Source organism: Bufo gargarizans, chromosome 1, assembly GCF_014858855.1.
Source record: "Bufo gargarizans isolate SCDJY-AF-19 chromosome 1, ASM1485885v1, whole genome shotgun sequence".
In the NCBI taxonomy this organism is placed as follows: domain Eukaryota; kingdom Metazoa; phylum Chordata; class Amphibia; order Anura; family Bufonidae; genus Bufo; species Bufo gargarizans.
In genome coordinates, this window is record NC_058080.1 from 536,747,963 (window position 1) to 536,769,051 (window position 21,089).

Sequence of the window (21,089 nt, forward strand, 5' to 3'; positions counted from 1 at the left end):
GCTAGCAAAGCCGGTGCAGGGCTAACATCTACCCTGCTTGAAGGCTGGTATCTGAAGCATGTTTATAGCTCTGTTGACCTTGCTGGGACATTTTAATGAAGTCTGTGAACCTGCTCACAGGAACTGCCTCACGGCACCTGTACAGAGTTAACCCCTAAACTGCTAGAGTGCTCTGCTATGTGCATTAACCACGAGTACTAGGTTCTGACAAGTAGCTACCTATAAATGAAAACACACAGTAGTATAATAAATGGTAATAATGACCTTTATTTATTAAGAGCCAACACAGTTTCCTTCTAGTAAAGATACAGAATGATAACTAGGGAAACAAATGATCATTAACAGCCTGCCCATAAGAGCTCACAATCTGAAAGCTTAAATAATATTGATTTCCTTTCCAATGTAGATTGTCCATAGGGAGCATTCACACAACTGTATCCGCGGATGCACATTGCAGACCTGCAAAATACAGATGCGGTCCGTGTGCTGTCCGCACATTTTGCAGGCCCCATTGAAAAAATGCCTATTCTTGTCCATAAAACGGACAAGAATAGGACATGTTCTCTCTTTTGCGGCTAAGGCTACTTTCACACCAGCCTTTTTGCTGGATCCTTAAAAACGCTTCCGTTACTAATAATACAACTGTCTGCATCCGTTATGAATGGATCCGGCCGTATTATCTTTAAAATAGACATGACGGTTTTTTTCTACAATCTCTGTATCCGTCATGAACACCATTGAAAGTCAACAGGGGGGGCGGATCAGTTTTCTATTGTGTCCGAGAAAATGGATCCGGCCCCATGACTTACATTGGGAGTCATGACGGATCCGTACTCAAAAACGCTGCTTGCTGCGCTTTTGTGTGCGTCATAGGAACGCAATAAAACAGAACAAAATGCATTCTGGGCACTCCATTCCCTTCAGTTCAGTTTTGTCCCCATTGACAGATCTCAATAGCAGAAAGGGAAAACGCTGGTGTGAAAGTAGCCTTATTTGCATTTTTTGCATCTCCGAAGAAATGTATGGGTCTGCGTGCGATCTGCAAAAAATACGGAATGGGCGCAGACCAAAAATACAGTCATGTGAATGCACCCATCCACATTCAGGTTTTTTAATGCAGTTTTTGAAGCCAAAGTCAAAAGGGGAATGAAAAGGAGAAGACTCAGTCTCTCCTTTATATGTGTCTTCCATTTAAGATCCGTTCCTGGCTTTGGCTTCCAAAACTGCATCAAAAAACCTAAAGGCCTAGCTCTGCCTAATAGTAGTTCTGCTATGAAGAATGCAGCGGCCGAAGCTGTATCAGACACTACTACTACTATTCATTTATTGACATTGGATACAAGCAGGAGCCAGTGGCGAGTAATCAGACCCTTCCCCTTCTTAGGCCTTGTTCATAGGGTACAGCCAAACATAGTGGGGGTCATTTATTAAGGGACTTGCGACTATTTTAGTCCCATACAAGTCCTTTTTTTGACCGGCAGTGTGAAAATATTTTGTCACGCGGCTAGTTTTACGTTATGTTTGACGGTTGGCCAGGATGGGGCAGAGCGGGGGCATGTCAGGAGATGTGCAGTGTAAGGAGGAATCTAAGACCAGCGTAAAAAGCTAGTCTTAGTAAATGACCCCCAGTGAGTCCACTCAGGATTTTCCACAGCGGAGATGGCAAAAAAAAACAGCCACTACAAAAACCACCCCAAACGGGCTGTTTTTTGCAGCGGCATTGCTGACGGCATTCTTCTGCTTTTAACCTTTGCACCACAAAGGCCAACCTTCATACTGTGAATATAAAACCTTCAGTACAGAAAAACTTTGCTCGGAAGAATCCACAGCATTTATGCCATGTGTGGCTGTTCCCATACAATGCTGGCGTTTGCATGTGTTTAAGTTGAAACCAGGATTAAAACATGTTTCCATTGCTAAACTGAATAAAAACCAAAAACCTTACATTTTTTTAAGGTTTTTAGCATTAAATAAAAAGTACAGGGGTATTAAAGGACAACCTGTTACCATGAAAATGCAGTGCAATCTGCAGGTAGCATGTTATAGCGCAGGAGGAGCTGAGCAGATTGATATATAGTTTGTGGGAAAAACTGAGTGACCTTGGAGGTGACAATATCGGGGGTTCCTAACCTGTGCCCCTGAACATAACAATCCCCACCCACCTGTCCTGCTGCAGCCAATCACAGGCCTCAGTGGTCATGATCGCTTTAACACTACATCACAGCAGTAAGCCTATGTTAGGCCGTAGCAGTTATGGGACCAAGCCGCTCACTCATTCCATGAGGACCAGATGCAGGGATTGGACTGCGGACAGTTTAGGGGCACAGGTTAGGGGCTGTCAGCTCCAAAGATGGACAACCCCTTTAAGTATAATCTGCATTTCATTCATTTAAATTCTTGCTCAGTCCTGGCTTTGAAGTCAAGGAGGCGGTCCTATCAGTGATTGACAGCTATCATTGTATACACAGTCATAGAGGGAAGGACTGTCAATCACTGATAGGACCTCCTCCTGGACTTCAAAGCCCAGAATGAGCACAAATATAAAAGTATAAATGACAAGTTTTTCTGAATGTTTTCTCAGTTATATATCAATCAGCTCAGCTCCTGCCTGCAGATCAGACACCATGTTCAACATGACAGGTTCCCTTTAATAGTAACAATCACAACATGATACTGCATACAGTGTCATTTATTGACTACTTCTAAGAGTTCCACTTTCAACCTGTGTTTAGTGTACCCCAGAGGTGCGTACCATGTACTCTCACTGTGCTTTAAATGAGCAGGCCAGTGTGGGATCATAGACTTGGGGTATGTGCTTTAGGAACACCATTTTAAGGCCACTTTTACATGGGCAGTTTTTTCCATCAGTATTTCTAAGCCATAACCAGAAGTGGGTCCAAAACACAGAAGAGGCACACGATTTTCATTATTCTTTTTCTCCGTAGGGTCCCCTCCTTGCTTTGGTTTACAATTACTGATCCAAAGACTGACAATGTGAAAGTGGCCTAAGGTATAGATGAAGCCGTTTAATTCATCAGCTCGTATATACACTCCAAAGACATACTGATAGGGACCTTAGATTGTGAGCCCCATTGGGGACAGTTGGATGCTAATGTCTGTAAAGCGCTGCGGAATATAGTAGCGCTATATAAGTGCATAAAATAAAATAATAATAATAATATAATGGTTCCTAATAACCCCCCTGCGACCTTAGCTATTAATAAACTCCTTAGCTATATCTTGTCTCTTCTGTAGTTTTTGAATGTCTCCCGTTTCACTCTCTGATTTCTAGTCTTTCCAATTCTCATTTCTTTATTTCCTCTTACCTGCTCTTCCCTTTCTCTCCCCCCTCTCTCACACATGCACTTTGTGCAGAGTTGGGGTCCAAAGTTCAGTAACTTGTGAAGCGCAGGGATAAATATGAACCTTGGAGGATTTACACTGCTCTGATGTAAACAGAGAGTGACAAGGGTCCCTTATCTGCTATGTCTCAGTGAAGACAGTCCGGGGGGTGACCAATTTCTGGTTGTGGCTGCAGAGCAAGTATTTTTGGGGGGAGGAGGAGACAGAAGGTGGGTAGAGCATGGACTCCCGCCTGCTGATCCCTATTGCAACCTCAGGATGGTGAGATGTTAGCAGGTAACATTAAGGATGGCGTCTCAACTTACTTACTTGCAGCAGGAGCTACTACATGCATTGCTGGAGTCAGGTGTCACTAAAGAGACTATTATGAAAGCTCTAAACGACGGCGGCAATTATCAATATCCCAGGGATCCCCTGGACGATATGAGTAGTTTGGAAGATGGGGAACACTGCGTACAACTTCCTAATGGGCTTGAGGAGCCTCAAATGTCAGAAGACGACAGTTCTGAGGATGGGGGGGATTTCACGCCTCCGGTTATTAAGGATTTGGAGAGACTGAGCCCAGAGGAGGCTGCTCATCAGAAGGCTGTGGTGGAACGTCTGCTCCAGTAAGATCTTTGTATACTGTACTCTCCATTACGCTGTCCTACACTTGATACTTCTTCTTCACACCTTTGTTCGCAAATTTTGTTTTTCCATTTCATCCACCTTCTTTAGCCTCTTGCCTTTTTGCAGTTGTATTAATAAGTATATAAAACATGTTTTTGCAGATCAGAACTGTTAGAATTATAACCCAATGAATGCAGTCACTTGTATGCAGTATATGGTTTATCTTCAATAAGTACACAGGAAATCACAATCAAATGCAAGGCACGCAGACCGTCTCTCGATTATTAACTTTCAGACATGTTTAAGGCCCATTCTCTCTTGGTCCTGAACTTTAATATCCCATGTTAGGTTTGCAAGTCCAGAAGGTATGGTGCTATGAAATAGTTTTCTTTCTCACAATAAATATCTTCTAATGGTTGAGCCTCCGAACTCCACATTTTAGGACATCGGGATTGATTCCAGATTTTATATTCTGTAAATTCCAATAAGTTAAGCCTTTTGCTGTGGGATCCCTCCATTTTCTTGAAATGTCATCGCCTCTCCTTTTGTGATGCTCATATTTCTTACCCCATAATAGAGGTCCTACTCCTTCTGCTTATGGTGCTCTGGGTCCTGCACTGAATCTCCTCAGGGTACTGTGGGTTCTCCTAATCAATGGGGCTCAGGGGGCCTGAGCTGGTTACTAATTATCTAGGCCCTCCATAATTTGTACACTTATAAACCAAATGGCCTCTGCCTTTTGTGATGATTAACTCTGATGATTAACCACTCTAATGCTACTTTGAACTGAGATTACATGGATAGTGCTGCTACAGAGGACACAACAATAATGTTCTGCTTGACTGCCTGTATCGGGCAAACCATTCAGCTGGGCAGATACAGTTGACTAAATTCCTTTCCTAATTTGGTCTCTGAAGGTTACAGTTTTTCAAAATCTAATGTTAATGGCAAACCTTTCCAGAACATTGAGTTTTGAGTTGAGAAATCCCTTCTATCCAGTAGCAGCCCTGACTTGGAGTGTCCAATCGATCTTACCTCCGACTATGTCCTCACTGCAATCGCAGGTTCAGTCCAGTTCTAGAATATCATCTGCTCTCTGGTTAGCTTAGCAGCAAGGTATTGTGCTTCAGCCCCAAGGAACCTACAGAATGAAGGGAGAGACAGTGTCTGCCTGTTTTGGGTCTACTGAGATAGAAATCTCTTCATATGAACTTTCCATTTAAATTGGTTAAGGTGCTATAAATTATCAACCAGCCTCTTGTTTCCTCTGAGTTGATAACTAACTAACTGGGTTACTTATTGTTCACGGAACAAAAGGGAGGTGAAAACGCCCTTAGAAATGACCTTTAAGGATAGAATATGGGGCTTAGGGGCAACACCGGTACCCACAGAGGTGTTTGTCTATTTCTACAAGATAGGTCACATTCAATACCAACCCCAGTCTAAGACACTGTAAATGCTGTGCTACACAAGATGGCTTTTCCTGTAGATCACAAGGGAGATAATCATTACTGTAAAGGGACTGAGAATCAGAGTTTCATTGCATGATGGTTTATGGTTCAGACTATCCGTAAATAAGTCTGAAGGTTAAATATGTCATTAATCTTATTCAGTGCTGCTCATACATATGCTTGTTTTGCAAAAGACCCTATGAAACACAGGTGGCCCCTTAGTATAAGTGCAGCTCCATGTCTCTAGTACATAGCAGTTATTGTTTACCGTCAGGTTGGACTTTGTGCTTAGATAAGCTGCTATCAGTAGCTAAGAGAATCGCCATTTGGCGCTGGGGGAGGGTCTGCTGTGTGTGCAGGTGTATATGGACACACTTTCAGCACACAATACAGCTTTGCAGAATCTAAAATGTACTGTAATTTTTATACAACCAAATCTTATAGCTGGAGATTAGTATTTCCTATAGTGTTATATTGTAATATACAGGTGAAACTGGAAAAATTAGAATATCGTGCAGAAGTCCATTTATTTCAGTAATGCAAATTAAAAGGAATTGCATTAATGCAGCTTAAAATTAGAATTTTGTGAAAAGGTTGAATATTCTAGGCTCAAAGTGTCACACTGTAGTCAGCTAATTAATCCATACCCCCTGAGCAAAGGGGACCTCAAAATTGTGACTTTGGGGTTTCATAAGCTATAAGCCATAATTATCTAAATTATAACAAATAAAGGCTTGAAATATCGAGCTTTGCATGTAATGAGTCTCATATGTTAGTTTCACCTTTTAAGTTGCATTACTGAAATAAATGAACTTTGCACGATATTAGAGTTTCACCTGTATATTATTAAGTGCTCATTTTAAAATTCACTGTAAATCTCCATGCCCCTTCCATTTTTTTAAAGACAGGAGTGGATCCCAGCAACGAAAAGAATGGTAAGAGAATGGCCCCTTAGGGTACTTTCACACTTGCAGCAGAAGATTCTGGCAGGCAGTTCTGTCGCCGGAACTGCCTGCCGGATACAGCAATCCGGATGGCATTTGTCAGACGGATCCGGATGCGGATCCGTCTGACATATGCATTAAAATACCGTATCCGTCTCTCTGGTGTCATCTGGAAAAATGGATCCGGAATTTTTTTTTCTCACAGATTTAAAGGTCTACACATGCGCGGACCGGAAGAACGGCTCCGTCAATGTGGCAATTTTAATGGAAATGAATGCCGGATTCCGGCAAGTGTTCAGGATTTTTGGCCGGAGAGAAAAATACAGCATGCTGCGGTATTTTCTCAGTCTAAAAAACGTAAGAGGGACTGAACGGATGCATCCTGAACGGATTTCTAGGATAAAACCGATCATTTTTTTCCCGGTATTGAGCCCCTGTGACGGAACTCAATACCGGAAAAGAAAAACACTAGTGTGAAAGTATTTTTAAATACACTCTACAAAACTCTTGTTTACCAGGGTTTGCCACATCAACACAAACACTGTCCATATGCCCTGTTGAGACATGCAGTTCTTAGTGGTGAATACCGTTCTCTGTAAGGAGGAGGACAGGGCTTGTCCATTTATAACACGATGGACCATGGAGCATGTACATTTTCATCTTCCCTACAGCTGATCGTTTATGTAGTAACATAAGAATGGGAAAATATCATCAGAAAATTACTTTTTTTGTTCTATTTAACCACTTAAGGACCACAGGTTTATACCCCCCTAGTGACCGGGCCCTTTTTTTTATAAATCGTCACTTCACAACTTTAACGGTTTATTGCTCAGTCATGCAACTTGGCACCCAAATGAATTTTAACTCCTTTTCTTCTCACAAATACAGCTTTCTTTTGGTGGTAGGGAGATTTTTTGTTTTTCTGATATTAATCAAAATAGACCGCAATTTTCTCAAAAAAGTGTATTTTTTACTTTTTCTGGTAAAATTGTTAAAATATAATTACATTTCTATACAAGTTTGTGTCAGAATTTATTGTGCTACATGTCTTTGATAAAAAAAATCCAATAAGTGTATATTTATTGGTTTGCGCAAAAGTTATAGCGTTTACAAACTATGGTACAAAAATGTGAATTTCCGCATTTTGAAGCAGCTCTGACTTTCTGAGCACCTGTCATGTTTCTTGAGGTGCTAGAATGCCAGGATAGTATAAATACCCCCCAAATGACCCCATTGTAGAAAAGAAGACACCCCAAAGTATTCGCGGAGGGGTATGGTGAGTTTATGTATGATTTAATTTTTTTCCACAAGTTAACGGAAAATGACACTTTCTGAGGAAAAAAGGGGCCCAAATTCCAATGAGTACTTTTTAGGAGGGCATTTTTAGACATTTGGATTCCAAACTACTTCTCACGCTTTAGGGCCCCTAAAATGCCAGGGCAGTATAAATACCCCACAAGTGACCCCATTTTGGAAAGAAGACACCCCAAGGTATTCCGTGACGGGCATGGCGAGTTCATATAAGTTTTTTTTGGCACAAGTTAGCGGAAAATGTTTTTTGTTTTATTTTCTTACAAAGTCTCATATTCCACTAACTTGTCACAAAAATAAAATTTTTACATGAACTTGCCATGCCCCTCACGGAATACCTTGGGGTGTCTTCTTCCCAAAATGGGGTCACTTGGGGGGTATTTATACTGCCCTGGCATTTTAGGGGCCCTAAAGCGTGAGAAGAAGTCTGGAATCCAAATGTCTAAAAATGCCCTCCTAAAAAGTACTCATTGGAATTTGGGCCCCTTTGCGCACTTAGGCTGCAAAAAATGTCACACATTTGGTATCGCCGTACTCAGGAGAAGTAGGGCAATGTGTTTTGTGGTGTCTTTTCACACATACCCATCCTGTGTGTGAGAAATATCTCTGTAAATTACTTTTTCCATTTTTTTATAAAAAGTTGTCAATTTATAGATATATTTCTCTCACCCAGCATGGGTATATGTAAAAATACACCCCAAAACACATTGTCCTACTTCTTCTGAGTACGGCGATACCACGTGTGACACTTTTTTGCAGCCAAGATGCGCAAAGGGGCCCAAATTCCAATGAGTACCTTTAGGATTTCACAGGGCATTTTTACGCATTTGGATTCCGTGAGGGGTATGGTGAGTTCATGTAAGATTTTATTTTTTTGCACAAGTTAGTGGAATATGAGACTTTGTAAGAAAAAAACAAACAAAAAAAAAAATATTTCCGCTAACTTGTGGCAAAAAAAAATCTTCTATGAACTTCCCATGTCCCTCAAAAGTGATCTTTATAGCGCCGCAGCGATTTTACGGTGTTTTTGCAGTGATCAGAAAAATACAAATCTGTCACTGCGGTGGGGCGGACTGAACGCAAGTGTGCGCACAAGATCAGTCCTGATCGGGCGAACACTGCATTTTTTTTGTAGAGCCTAAGGTGACCCTAATGTACTGATATAGATCTGATTGCGATCAGTCTTGATCACTTATAGATACTATATAGTACTAGTGCTGATTAGCGACAGCGTCGCTGAGACCTGAGAGTGCCGCCGCACTGACGCCTTTCGGCGGAGGTTAATTTTTCCATGTCACTTCCTATATATATAAAAAAAAAATACCAACATCTTGCAGTTTTCACTCTGGCCCACAATAGGCCCACAATAGGCTAACACTCCGTATTTTATGGAGCTCACTTTTCAGTAGTCTAGTCATTATCCCAGACAGGATTACAGTGAAAGATAACAGTGATATGTAAATAACACAAGATCCACTATTCACAACGTTGAAGATCATAACTCATCATTTCCTCCCCCTCCCTGCACAGTGACAACTGCACAGGTCACAGAGCCTGTCTAAAGCATGCTTCCATAAAAGACAATCAGGCAGATTTATTAAGACTGGCGTTTCATACACAATCCAGTTAAATTGTACCAAATTTATTAAAAGGCACTTTATCACCCCCACTTTTCATCCCTAGTTTTGAAAAGTATCTAGAAGGTAAAAAAAAGTCACAAGTCATTTTAGAGAAAATATAGGGTGCACCAAAATTTGTGATTTGAGTCATCTCCACAATCTGAGTTTCCTGTAGTCCATGCAACTGCTATAATCCATCTCTCAATGTAGTTAACCGCTCAGGCAAGATGGCTGCCCCACAATCGTGTAAAAAAAAACAAAAAAAACAACACAGAATTAACAATCTCTCCTCTCCCCCCAGGCAGGGCCATGGGAACACTCACCTCCTCAGTAGGTCTGCCATGGTTTCTGTCCATGTATGTCAGCCTCTTCCTTCTCCTACGGCCCAAGCTGTCCCCAGCCATTAGCTGCTGTCCCTGGGTGTTATAAGGCTCCTTCCTTTATGGGAAGGTGCCTGAGCAATAGATTCTCTAGCTTGCTTTTTCCTGTAAAGGTGTGCTCTTATTCCATTCTGATTCACATGCTTGATCTCTAACTGTTTACCGCCTTTAACTCTCTGCTGCCTGACCTGACGTATTGCCTTTATATTGGATTGTACGAACTCTACCTGCCCTGACCTCGACCTATCCACTGACACTCATACACCACTTCAAGAGGTAGCAGCCTGGTGTTTCCCTGCAACGGAATCCAGATCCTTGTACAGGGTTAAAAGGTGGAGACCAGGGGGCCACTTAGATAACACTTTTAGATGTAGCCCCAAGCCAAATCTGTTCAATGACATAGTGGGTTCACACCCACTTTGTGACAGTATGCTCAGGCTATGGATTCCACTGGCTCACCCAACTTTGGTCTACAAAACATGATCGAGCTGACCAATCATTGTAGTCTCCAGGAACAACTTACCCAATGCCTGATCTCGATTTCTGCTTGACTGGACTTCTTGATGGTTTCAGCTTCTACTCCATCTTGTCAAGCTGCAGTATCTGCACCAGAGCCATGGCCTACCCCTACTTTGGGCACTGATGGCTTGCATTTACCACTACAACTGCACTATGAAAGGGGATCCTAAGACCTACAATGGCTTCTGATCTAAAGCACAATGCATTTTGAGTTGCAGGTCTTTATAATATTCCTACTGTCAGATGAGGCCTGGGAATGGGGAGATACTGACATTTTACTTGCAAGAGTTTCTGTCAGCCATCCCGTTCCATACTCTACCCATGGTCTTATCCTGGAACAACAAGGCTCTGATGGCTGCTTTTTGGGAGAGTCTGCCAGCCTGCTTCAAAGACAAATTTGCAGGCCAGGATTTGCCAACTACCCTAAACAACCTGATCACACTAGCTACATGCATAGATCTCTGCATCAGGGAGCATTTTACGGAATAAGCTTGAGAGAGGAAAACCCCATGACTAGTAACTTCTTTCCTCATCGTCTTCATTAGTGGAAGCAGTGGAACTAGACAGAGTCAAGCTGTCCGAGTGGAAGCACCAGCAAAGATGCAGTAACAACTTCTGCCTTTACTGTGGTGTCAATGGTCATTATGTGAAGAGTCCTCTTAAATCAGGACACTCCAGTGCTTAAAGGGAACCTGTCACCGGGATTTTGTGTATAGAGCTGAGGACATGGGTTTCTAGATGGCCGCTAGCACATCCGCAATATCCAGTCCCCATAGCTCTGTGTGCTTTTATTGTGTAAAAAACCCGATTTGATACATATGCAAATTAACCTGAGATGAGTCCTGTCCCTGACTCATCTCACATACAGGACTCATCTCAGGTTAATTTGCATATGTATCAAATCGTTTTTTTTACACAATAAAAGCACACAGAGCTATGGGGACTGGGTATTGCAGATGTGCTAGCGGCCATATAGCAACCTATGTCCTCAGCTCTATACCCCAAATCCTGGTGACAGGTTCCCTTTAAGGCGGATGGCAGAGTTGACTCTAGGTGAAGAGGACAAACTTGTGGTTCTTTTCTGAAAAAGTGCTTAGCTGTGAATTCTGACAGCAGAATACATCTCCTAGAATCTATCCAATATGCTTCTGTGCCTACAGATCTTCAGATGGTGACCCACATTTAGAGAAGATCTCCCACTATGTTCTCCCAGAATTCATCAGTTCTCTGTTGCTAGGGTTGCCATGTGTCACTCCCTGCCCTGTGAGTGATCTGAGAAGATCTGTCAGATTGCTTTGTTGTGGCTTTGGGCTGGATCCCACCCCCTCACAGGTTCTGCTTATTAGTTAGTTAGTGATGCTATTTATACCTGCATCTCACTATAGCCCATGTGGTTTATAGTTTCTCCTGGAGTTCTCTGCTGGTGTTTGGTGGATCTCCTGCTCCAAGTTCGTCTTCAGTTAAAGGGGTTGGCCACCATAAGTATAAAAAAAACAATAAAGTGCCCCAGACAATAACTAAAGCCAAGAGGAATTTGTATCATGACAGATATACTGTGTATATATCATTTTTCTACTGCATTTAGCATAGCATGCTCCCATTAATGAGGCTGTGTGGGCGGAGCAGCTGCAAAGTGAAAGTAAAAATCCCAGCATGCATCACAGCAAAGCGTCTCCAGGGGAGCAGTCACATGACATCTCTGCGTACTTGTGATGCCATAGTGACAACAGCACATTAGGTGTCATTTCATCAGTGCTTTAGCATAGCTCCCAACTTTAGAATAGAAGGAAGAGGGACACTACGTGCCCAGGGCTACTTTCACACTTGTGTTTTTTGCGGATCCGTAATGGATCTGCAAAAATGGTCCTGTTACCATAATATAACCGCATGCATCCGTCATAAACGGATCCATTTGTATTAGGTCTTCTATAGCCATAACGGATCCATCTTGAACACCATTGAAAGTGAATGGGGGACGGATCCGTTTTCTATTGTGCCAGAGAAAACGGATCCGTCCCCATTGACTTACATTGTGTGCCAGGACGGATCTGTTTGGCTCAGTTTCATGAGGCGGACAGCGTTTTGGTGTCCGCCTCTAAAGCGGAATGGTGACTGACCGGAGGCAAACTGATGCATTCTGAGCGGATCCTTTTCCATTCAGAATGCATTAGGGCAAAATTGATCCATAGAAGTGCCATCCACAGATCCCCCTCCCATAACTGTGCCATCCACAGATCCCGCTCCCTATAACAGTGCCATCCACAGATCCCGCTCCCCATAACAGTGCCATCCACAGATCCCCCTCCCATAACTGTGCCATCCACAGATCCCGCTCCCCATAACTGTGCCATCCACAGATCCCCCTCCCCATAACTGTGCCATCCACAGATCCCCCTCCCATAACTGTGCCATCCACAGATCCCCCTCCCCATAACTGTGCCATCCACCACAGATCCCTCTCCCGATAACAGTGCCATCCACCACATATCCCCCTCCCATAACTGTGCCATCCACAGATCCCCCTCCCCATAACTGTGCCATCCACCACAGATCCCTCTCCCGATAACAGTGCCATCCACCACAGATCCCCCTCCCATAACTGTGCCATCCACAGATCCCTCTCCCATAACTGTGCCATTCACAGATCCCCCTCCGCATAACTGTGCCATCCACCACAGATCCCTCTCCCAATAACAGTGCCATCCACCACAGATCCCTCTCCTAATAACAGTGCCATCCACCACAGATCCCCCTCCCCATAACAGTGCCATCCACCACAGATCCGCCTCCCCATAACTGTGCCATCCACCACAGATCCCTCTCCCCTGCAAGTGCAACTTTAACTTTTGCTCATCCTAGTCTTACTCAGAGAAGAGTCTCTCTCTCTGCTAGTCAGCTCCAGGCAGTTCGGGCGGCGCTCACTCACTGACGTCACGCGCCTGCACCGCCGACAGAGGATGATTTTTCAAGTTAAAAGTTAAGTAAATCTGCAGGCAGGGCAGGCGGAGATTAGGATTATTTACACATACAGTTTTGGAGTGAGGCGAGCGACGGGGCCGGTGTAGCGCAGGAGAGTCAGAGCTCCGGCCGGCCCTGCCAGTGCCAGCAATACATTCGGGGCACTGGTCAAAACATCCGGGGCTCAAGCCCCGAATGTTTTGACCTAACGACGCCCCTGCAGTGGACACACTGTCAGCGTCAAGGCATTGCAATGTATACACACACACACACACACACACATGTGTGTAAATATATGTATATAAATATGTATATATACACATATGTGTATGTATATTCATATATATACAGTACAGACCAAAGGTTTGGACACACCTTCTCATTCAAAGAGTTTTCTTTATTTTCATGACTATGAAAATTGTAGATTCACACTGAAGGCATCAAAACTATGAATTAACACATTTGGAATTATATACATAAAAAAAAAAGTGTGAAACAACTGAAAATATGTCATATTCTAGGTTCTTCAAAGTAGCCACCTTTTGCTTTGATTACTGCTTTGCACACTCTTGGCATTCTCTTGATGAGCTTCAAGAGGTAGTCACCTGAAATGGTTTTCACTTCACAGGTGTGCCCTGCCAGGTTTAATAAGTGGGATTTCTTGCCTTGGGGACCATCAGTTTCCTTGTGGAGAAGTCAGGTGGATACACAGCTGATAGTCCTACTGAATAGACTGTTAGAATTTGTATTATGGCAAGAAAAAAGCAGCTAAGTAAAGAAAAACGAGTGTCCATCATTACTTTAAGAAATGAAGGTCAGTCAGTCTGAAAAATTGGGAAAACTTTGAAAGTGTCCCCAAGTGCAGTCACAAAAACCATCAAGCGCTACAAAGAAACTGGCTCACATGTGGACCGCCCCAGGAAAGGAAGACCAAGAGTCACCTCTGCTGCGGAGGATAAGTTCATCCGAGTCACCAGCCTCAGAAATCGCAGGTTAACAGCAGCTCAGATTAGAGACCAGGTCAATGCCACACAGAGTTCTAGCAGCAGACACATCTCTAGAACAACTGTTAAGAGGAGACTGTGTGAATCAGGCCTTCATGGTAGAATATCTGCTAGGAAACCACTGATAAGGACAGGCAACAAGCAGAGGAGACTTGTTTGGGCTAAAGAACACAAGGAATGGACATTAGACCAGTGGAAATCTGTGCTTTGGTCTGATGAGTCCAAATTTGAGATCTTTGGTTCCAACCACCGTGTCTTTGTGCGACGCAGAAAAGGTGAACGGATGGACTCTACATGCCTGGTTCCCACCGTGAAGCATGGAGGAGGAGGTGTGATGGTGTGGGGGTGCTTTGCTGGTGACACTGTTTGGGATTTATTCAAAATTGAAGGCATACTGAACCAGCCTGGCTACCACAGCATCTTGCAGCGGCATGCTATTCCATCCGGTTTGCGTTTAGTTGGACCATCATTTATTTTTCAACAGGACAATGACCCCAAACACACCTCCAGGCTGTGTAAGGGCTATTTGACCATGAAGGAGAGTGATGGGGTGCTGTGCCAGATGACCTGGCCTCCACAGTCACCGGACCTGAACCCAATCAAGATGGTTTGGGGTGAGCTGGACCGCAGATTGAAGGCAAAAGGGCCAACAAGTGCTAAGCATCTCTGGGAACTCCTTCAAGACTGTTGGAAGACCATTTCAGGTGACTACCTCTTGAAGCTCATCAAGAGAATGCTAAGAGTGTGCAAAGCAGTAATTAAAGCAAAAGGCGGCTACTTTAAATAACCTAGAATATGACATATTTTCAGTTGTTTCACACTTTTTTGTTATGTATATAATTCCACATGTGTTAATTCATAGTTTTGATGTCTTCATAGTCATGAAAATAAAGAAAACTCTTTGAATGAGAAGGTGTGTCCAAACTTTTGGTCTGTACTGTACATATAGATACATACACACATATATACATATATATACACATACGGTCAGTGCCCATGCATTGCGGACCGCAATGTATATACACATATAAATATATTAAACACGTGTGTTATATTTTGTGTATAAATAAATATGTATGTATATATATATATATATATATACACACATACACACACACACACACAAAGCAAAACAACAGCACTCTCATTAGATGAAAATAGAAAAAAGATTATTCACCCATGTGGACACGATGTTTGTATGTATATGTATATATATAGATATATATATATATTGTGGGGATTCGCTTTGGTAGGCAGGGTAAGCGGACGCAGTACAGAGGCAAAAAACAAGGTTTAAATCAAAGTTCAGTGTTTATTCACACATAGCCAGAAAACAAGCCAAAAGAAAGTGTTCAGTCTTGGTGCCTGTTCACACCACACAAAGTTCACAGTGCAAAAGACGTCACCTGGTCAGCAGATGATTTTCACCCAGAGTCCGCAGCAGTCTTTAGTGGCCTGTTTCCCCAGCCTATGGCTCACACAAACAGATCCCTCAGTGTCTCAAACCACAGACTCCTCAGCTCCTCTGTCATGGAGGATAATCCACACCACCTGAACATGCTGGCTGGGTTTTTATATTCCAGCCAAAACCCGGCCTGGAACCGTGGGGAACAGCCACCCACCCTGCTCTTTGGCTGCTCCCAATAAGAACCGGCCCGGATTGGCTTTACAGCCATTCTGACAGCTGAAGTGTCAGACTGCACTACAGAACTGACACTTCAGGAAGAAAATCCGGTTCTTACCTCACCGAGGCCAGGAACCTCGGTGACACGTATCTTCCGTCAATGACGGCTCCTTGTTCCTTCTTACATACCTCCCCCCTTTGTTCAACCCTGAGGGGGTGAACACTTGCCAGACAGTGTACGCGGGACAGGGCATCCGCGTTTCCTTGTAACCTGCCTGCCCTGTGTTCCACGGAAAACTTAAAATTTTGCAAAGATAAGAACCACCTGGTGACTCGAGCATTCCTCTCCTTGGCCTGGCTCATCCATTTCAGGGGGGAGTGGTCGGTCACCAGACGGAACCTTCTCCCCAAAAGGTAGTAGCGGAGAGACTCGAGTGCCCACTTGATGGCCAGGCACTCTCTCTCCACTATACTGTACCTAGGCTCAGCTGGGGTGAGCTTCCGGCTGAGGAAGACAACGGGATGCTCCTCCCCGTCAATATCTTGAGATAGTACAGCACCGAGACCTACCTCTGAGGCATCGGTCTGCACTATAAACTCCCTTTTGAAGTCGGGTGTCACCAAAACCGGGGACCCACACAGGGCCGACTTCAAAGCGGAGAAAGCCTTTTCCGCCTGCTCATTCCAGTGGACCGTCACTGACTTGCGTCCCTTCAAAAGGCCTGTCAATGGTGCAGCGACTGTAGCAAAATTGGGGACAAACCTCATATAGTACCCCACCATACCCAGGAACGACTTTACTTGCCGAGTAGTGACAGGTCGGGGCCAATTCCTAATTGCCTCAATTTTGTTCACCTGAGGTTTGATCATTCTGCGCCCAATGACATACCCCAGGTACTTGGTCTCTTCTAACCCTATTGAGCACTTTTTCGGGTTAGCGGTTAAGCCAGCTTTCCTAAGGGAGTCCACTACAGCCTGTACTTTATGTAAGTGACTTTCCCAGTCGGTGCTATGGACAACGATATCGTCCAGGTACGCCGAAGCGTACCGACGATGTGGACGGAGTACAATGTCCATTAACCTTTGAAACGTGGCGGGAGCGCCATGTAGACCAAAGGGTAATACCTTGTACTGATACAGCCCCTCTGGCGTGACGAAAGCCGTTTTTTCTTTGGCAGCCTCCATCAAGGGTACCTGCCAGTACCCTTTGGTGAGGTCCAACACAGAAAAATACCGGGCTTGGCCCAACTTTTCAATAAGCTCATCCACTCGGGGCATGGGATACGCGTCAAACTTGGACACCTCATTAAGTTTGCGGAAGTCATTACAGAACCGCAACGTCCCGTCTGGCTTGGGTATTAATACTATCGGACTGGCCCACTCACTTTTTGACTCCTCGATGACACCCAGCTGGAGCATTAGCTGCACTTCCTCCGTGATGGCTTGTCGCCTAGCCTCGGGTACCCGGTAAGGTTTTAACCAGACTTTCGCCTCAGGCTCAGTGACAATGTCATGCCGGATTACGGACGTGCGTCCAGGGAGGTCTGAGAACACATCCGTATTCCGACTAATGAACTCCCTGGCTTCCTGAGCCTGTTTAGAGGAGAGGCTGTCAGCAATTTTCACTGTGACAGCCGCTTCCCCTGCTTCAGACTGAGGGGCCAAAACCGCTTCCCCTAGGAACCCTGGTCGTGGGCTGTCTTCCGTACAGGTTTCCCTTTCCTTCCACGGCTTGAGCAGATTCACATGGTACACCTGCTCCGGCTTTCGCCTCCCTGGCTGGTGTACTTTGTAATCTACTGGTCCAACTTTTTCTAGTACCTCGTAGGGCCCCTGCCACCTAGCTAGGAACTTACTATCTACCGTTGGTACCAGAACCAACACCCGATCACCCGGGTTAAAGTTTCGGACCCGAGCCTGCCGATTATAGACCCTACTCTGGGCTCGCTGCGCTGCCTCCATATGCTCCCTAACCAGAGGTAACACTGTTTCCATCCGTCCCTGCATCTGGGTGACATACTCAACTACACTTTTGTGCGGTGTGGTTTGTTGTTCCCACGCCTCTTTGGCGACGTCTAATAAACCACGAGGGTGTCTGCCGTATAGTAGTTCGAAGGGCGAGAACCCAGTAGAGGCCTGGGGCACTTCTCGCACTGCGAACATGAGATTGGGCAGAAGAAGGTCCCAGTCCCTCCCATCCTTAGACACCACTCTTTTCAGCATATTTTTTAACGTCTGGTTAAACCTCTCTACCAGGCCATCCGTTTGCGGATGATACACGGATGTCCGTAACTGTTTTATTTGGAGCAACTTACAGAGTTCCCTCATGACCTTGGACATAAATGGGGTCCCTTGGTCAGTTAGAACCTCCTTAGGCAGACCCACTCTAGAAAACGTTTCCATTAACTCCTTAGCTATGAGTTTGGCTGACGTATGACGCAATGGCACCGTCTCCGGGTACCGCGTGGCGTAGTTGAGGATGACCAGGATGTGCTGGTGCCCTCTAGCTGACTTCGGTACTGGGCCTATAAGATCCATAGCGATCCGCTCGAAGGGAACCTCAATAATCGGGAGAGGGACCAGAGGACTACGGAAATGTGGCTGGGGGCTGGTTATCTGGCAGGTTGGGCAAGACTTGCAAAACTCTTCCACCTCTCTGAACACACTGGGCCAGTAAAACCGCTGTAAAATCCGGTCCTGCGTTTTCTGCTGGCCCAGGTGTCCCCCAAGAACATGTTGGTGGGCTAATTTCAACACGAGCTTGCGATATGCCTGGGGCACCACCAGCTGTTCAATATGTTCACCCCGTAGTTTATTTACCCGGTACAGCATCTCCTGTTGAACCACAAAACGGGGGAACATAGATTCGTCCCCCGGTTGTTGTGGCTCACCCTCAACTACTACCACATTTTCCCAGGCTCGAGATAGAGTCGGATCCTGGTGTTGTGCTGTACCGAAATTATCCCTAGAGACATTGAGGTCTGCCAGCTCAGGACCCGGCAGCAAATCCTCTACGTCTCCCACCATCACACTTAACGGGGTTGTCTCCCCCTCTTCCACCGAAGTGGCGGTCACCCCTACAGCTGGTCCTTCTGACTCCGGTTCCCAAGGTTCTGGCCTCCCCCCTGAGTCAGGCCACTCTGCTAGGGGTACATCTGTCTCCCGGGTAACTTTCGTATCCGGCCAGAGTGCCGGGAACCCGGGGAAGTCTCTCCCAATGATCAATTCATATGGTAGCTTTGTGGCGACGGCCACCTCATGCATCCACCTGCCGGCCACCATTGACAGAGAGACCCGGGCGGTGGGATACTCCTTTAAGTCCCCATGTATGCAAACAACACCGACTTTTCGGCCAGTATACTCAGCCGGCCGCACCAGGGCAGCTCTTACCAGGGACACCAGGCTCCCTGAATCCAGCAGAGCCACCGCCAGAGTGCCCCCCACTTCCACCTGGCACAGGTGGCTATGGTCCATAGTCTCTGAAGTTCCTGTGGCACACAACATCCTGGCATATAATGAGTGGCGGAAGCCATAGTTGGTGTCCATGGGTTCCCCCCGATGGGGACAGTCCGCCCTTATGTGTCCAGGCTCCTGACAACGCCAGCAGACCACCGGGTTCAGGTCGGCAGGGGGTACATCCTGGGCGGGTCTAGCTGGCACCGGCCGCCGGGTCTGGGGCGGAGTTTTCCGGGGTTTGACTGGCCCCCTCCCAAAATAACCCCCCTGTAGATTTCTGGTGGCCTCATAGCGCTCCACCAGGTCGACCATCTCCAGGGCATTATTCGGAGACACCTGGCCGATCCAGTGCTGGAGAGGGTACGGCAAAGCCCTCCAAAACACATCCGCCAACAGCCGATCCAACATAGCAGTGGGAGTCAACATGTCCGGGTGCAGCCATTTTTGCAAACGGTGCAGCAGATCATAATATTGTGGTCTAGCGGGTTCAGCCGGGTTAAATTCCCACCGATGCACCCTCTGGGCCCGGACCAATACATTCACCCCGAGTCTCGCCAGGATCTCACCTTTTACTGTCGGGTAGTCGGCCGCCTGATCATCGGGGAGATCAAACAATACTTGCTGGGGACCGGACGCTAGGAACGGAGCAACGACCTCAGCCCACTGATCTCGGGGTAACTTTTCTCTCACGGCCACTTTTTCGAAGACCGCCAGATAGGTCTCGACGTCATCCGAGGGGTTATCTTCGGAATCGCTGCGCGGACAGCTTTCCGGGCATCGTGGACATTCTGGGACGCTCCTGACGCCTGCAACGCCATCACATGTTGCAATAGCAGCTGGTTCGTTTCTTGTTGCTGCTTGTTAGCCTCCCGCTGCTGCAAGTTAGCCTCCACGAGGGCCTTCACGACCGCCTCCATTTTGTCAGGGGATACGGGTCGTAACCTTGCCGGCTTAATGTAGGACATGCACTTGTGCCCGGATAAACAAAAACTTTTCGGCCTTCAGGCCTGCCTCACTGCGTCTGCCCGCATCCGACACCAAATGTGGGGATTCGCTTTGGTAGGCAGGGTAAGCGGACGCAGTACAGAGGCAAAAAACAAGGTTTAAATCAAAGTTCAGTGTTTATTCACACATAGCCAGAAAACAAGCCAAAAGAAAGTGTTCAGTCTTGGTGCCTGTTCACACCACACAAAGTTCACAGTGCAAAAGACGTCACCTGGTCAGCAGATGATTTTCACCCAGAGTCCGCAGCAGTCTTTAGTGGCCTGTTTCCCCAGCCTATGGCTCACACAAACAGATCCCTCAGTGTCTCAAACCACAGACTCCTCAGCTCCTCTGTCATGGAGGATAATCCACACCACCTGAACATGCTGGCTGGGTTTTTATATTCCAGCCAAAACCCGGCCTGGAACCGTGGGGAACAGCCACCCACCCTGCTCTTTGGCTGCTCCCAATAAGAACCGGCCCGGATTGGCTTTACAGCCATTCTGACAGCTGAAGTGTCAGACTGCACTACAGAACTGACACTTCAGGAAGAAAATCCGGTTCTTACCTCACCGAGGCCAGGAACCTCGGTGACACGTATCTTCCGTCAATGACGGCTCCTTGTTCCTTCTTACAATATATATATATATATATATATATATATACAGTACAGACCAAAAGTTTGGACTCACCTTCTCATTCAAAGAGTTTTCTTTATTTTCATGACTATGAAGGCATCAAAACTATGAATTAACACATGTGGAATTATATACATAACAAACAAGTGTGAAACAACTGAAAATATGTCATATTCTAGGTTCTTCGAAGTAGCCACCTTTTGCTTTGATTACTGCTTTGCACACTCTT

At 45.5% G+C, this 21,089-nt stretch overlaps 1 protein-coding gene across 2 annotated transcripts in view; it reads left to right on the plus strand.

Annotated features, from left to right (window-relative positions):
- The first annotated feature begins 667 nt into the window (after nt 1-667).
- The window catches only part of HNF1A (HNF1 homeobox A), a 55,078-nt gene continuing 34,656 nt past the window's right edge, over nt 668-21,089 (plus strand). For both annotated transcript variants that reach the window (XM_044275445.1, XM_044275444.1), the window contains exon 1: nt 668-3,971. In XM_044275445.1, coding sequence (XP_044131380.1) covers nt 3,652-3,971 — 320 coding nt within the window. In that variant the 5' untranslated portion in view covers nt 668-3,651. The remainder of the gene's footprint in view (nt 3,972-21,089) is intronic.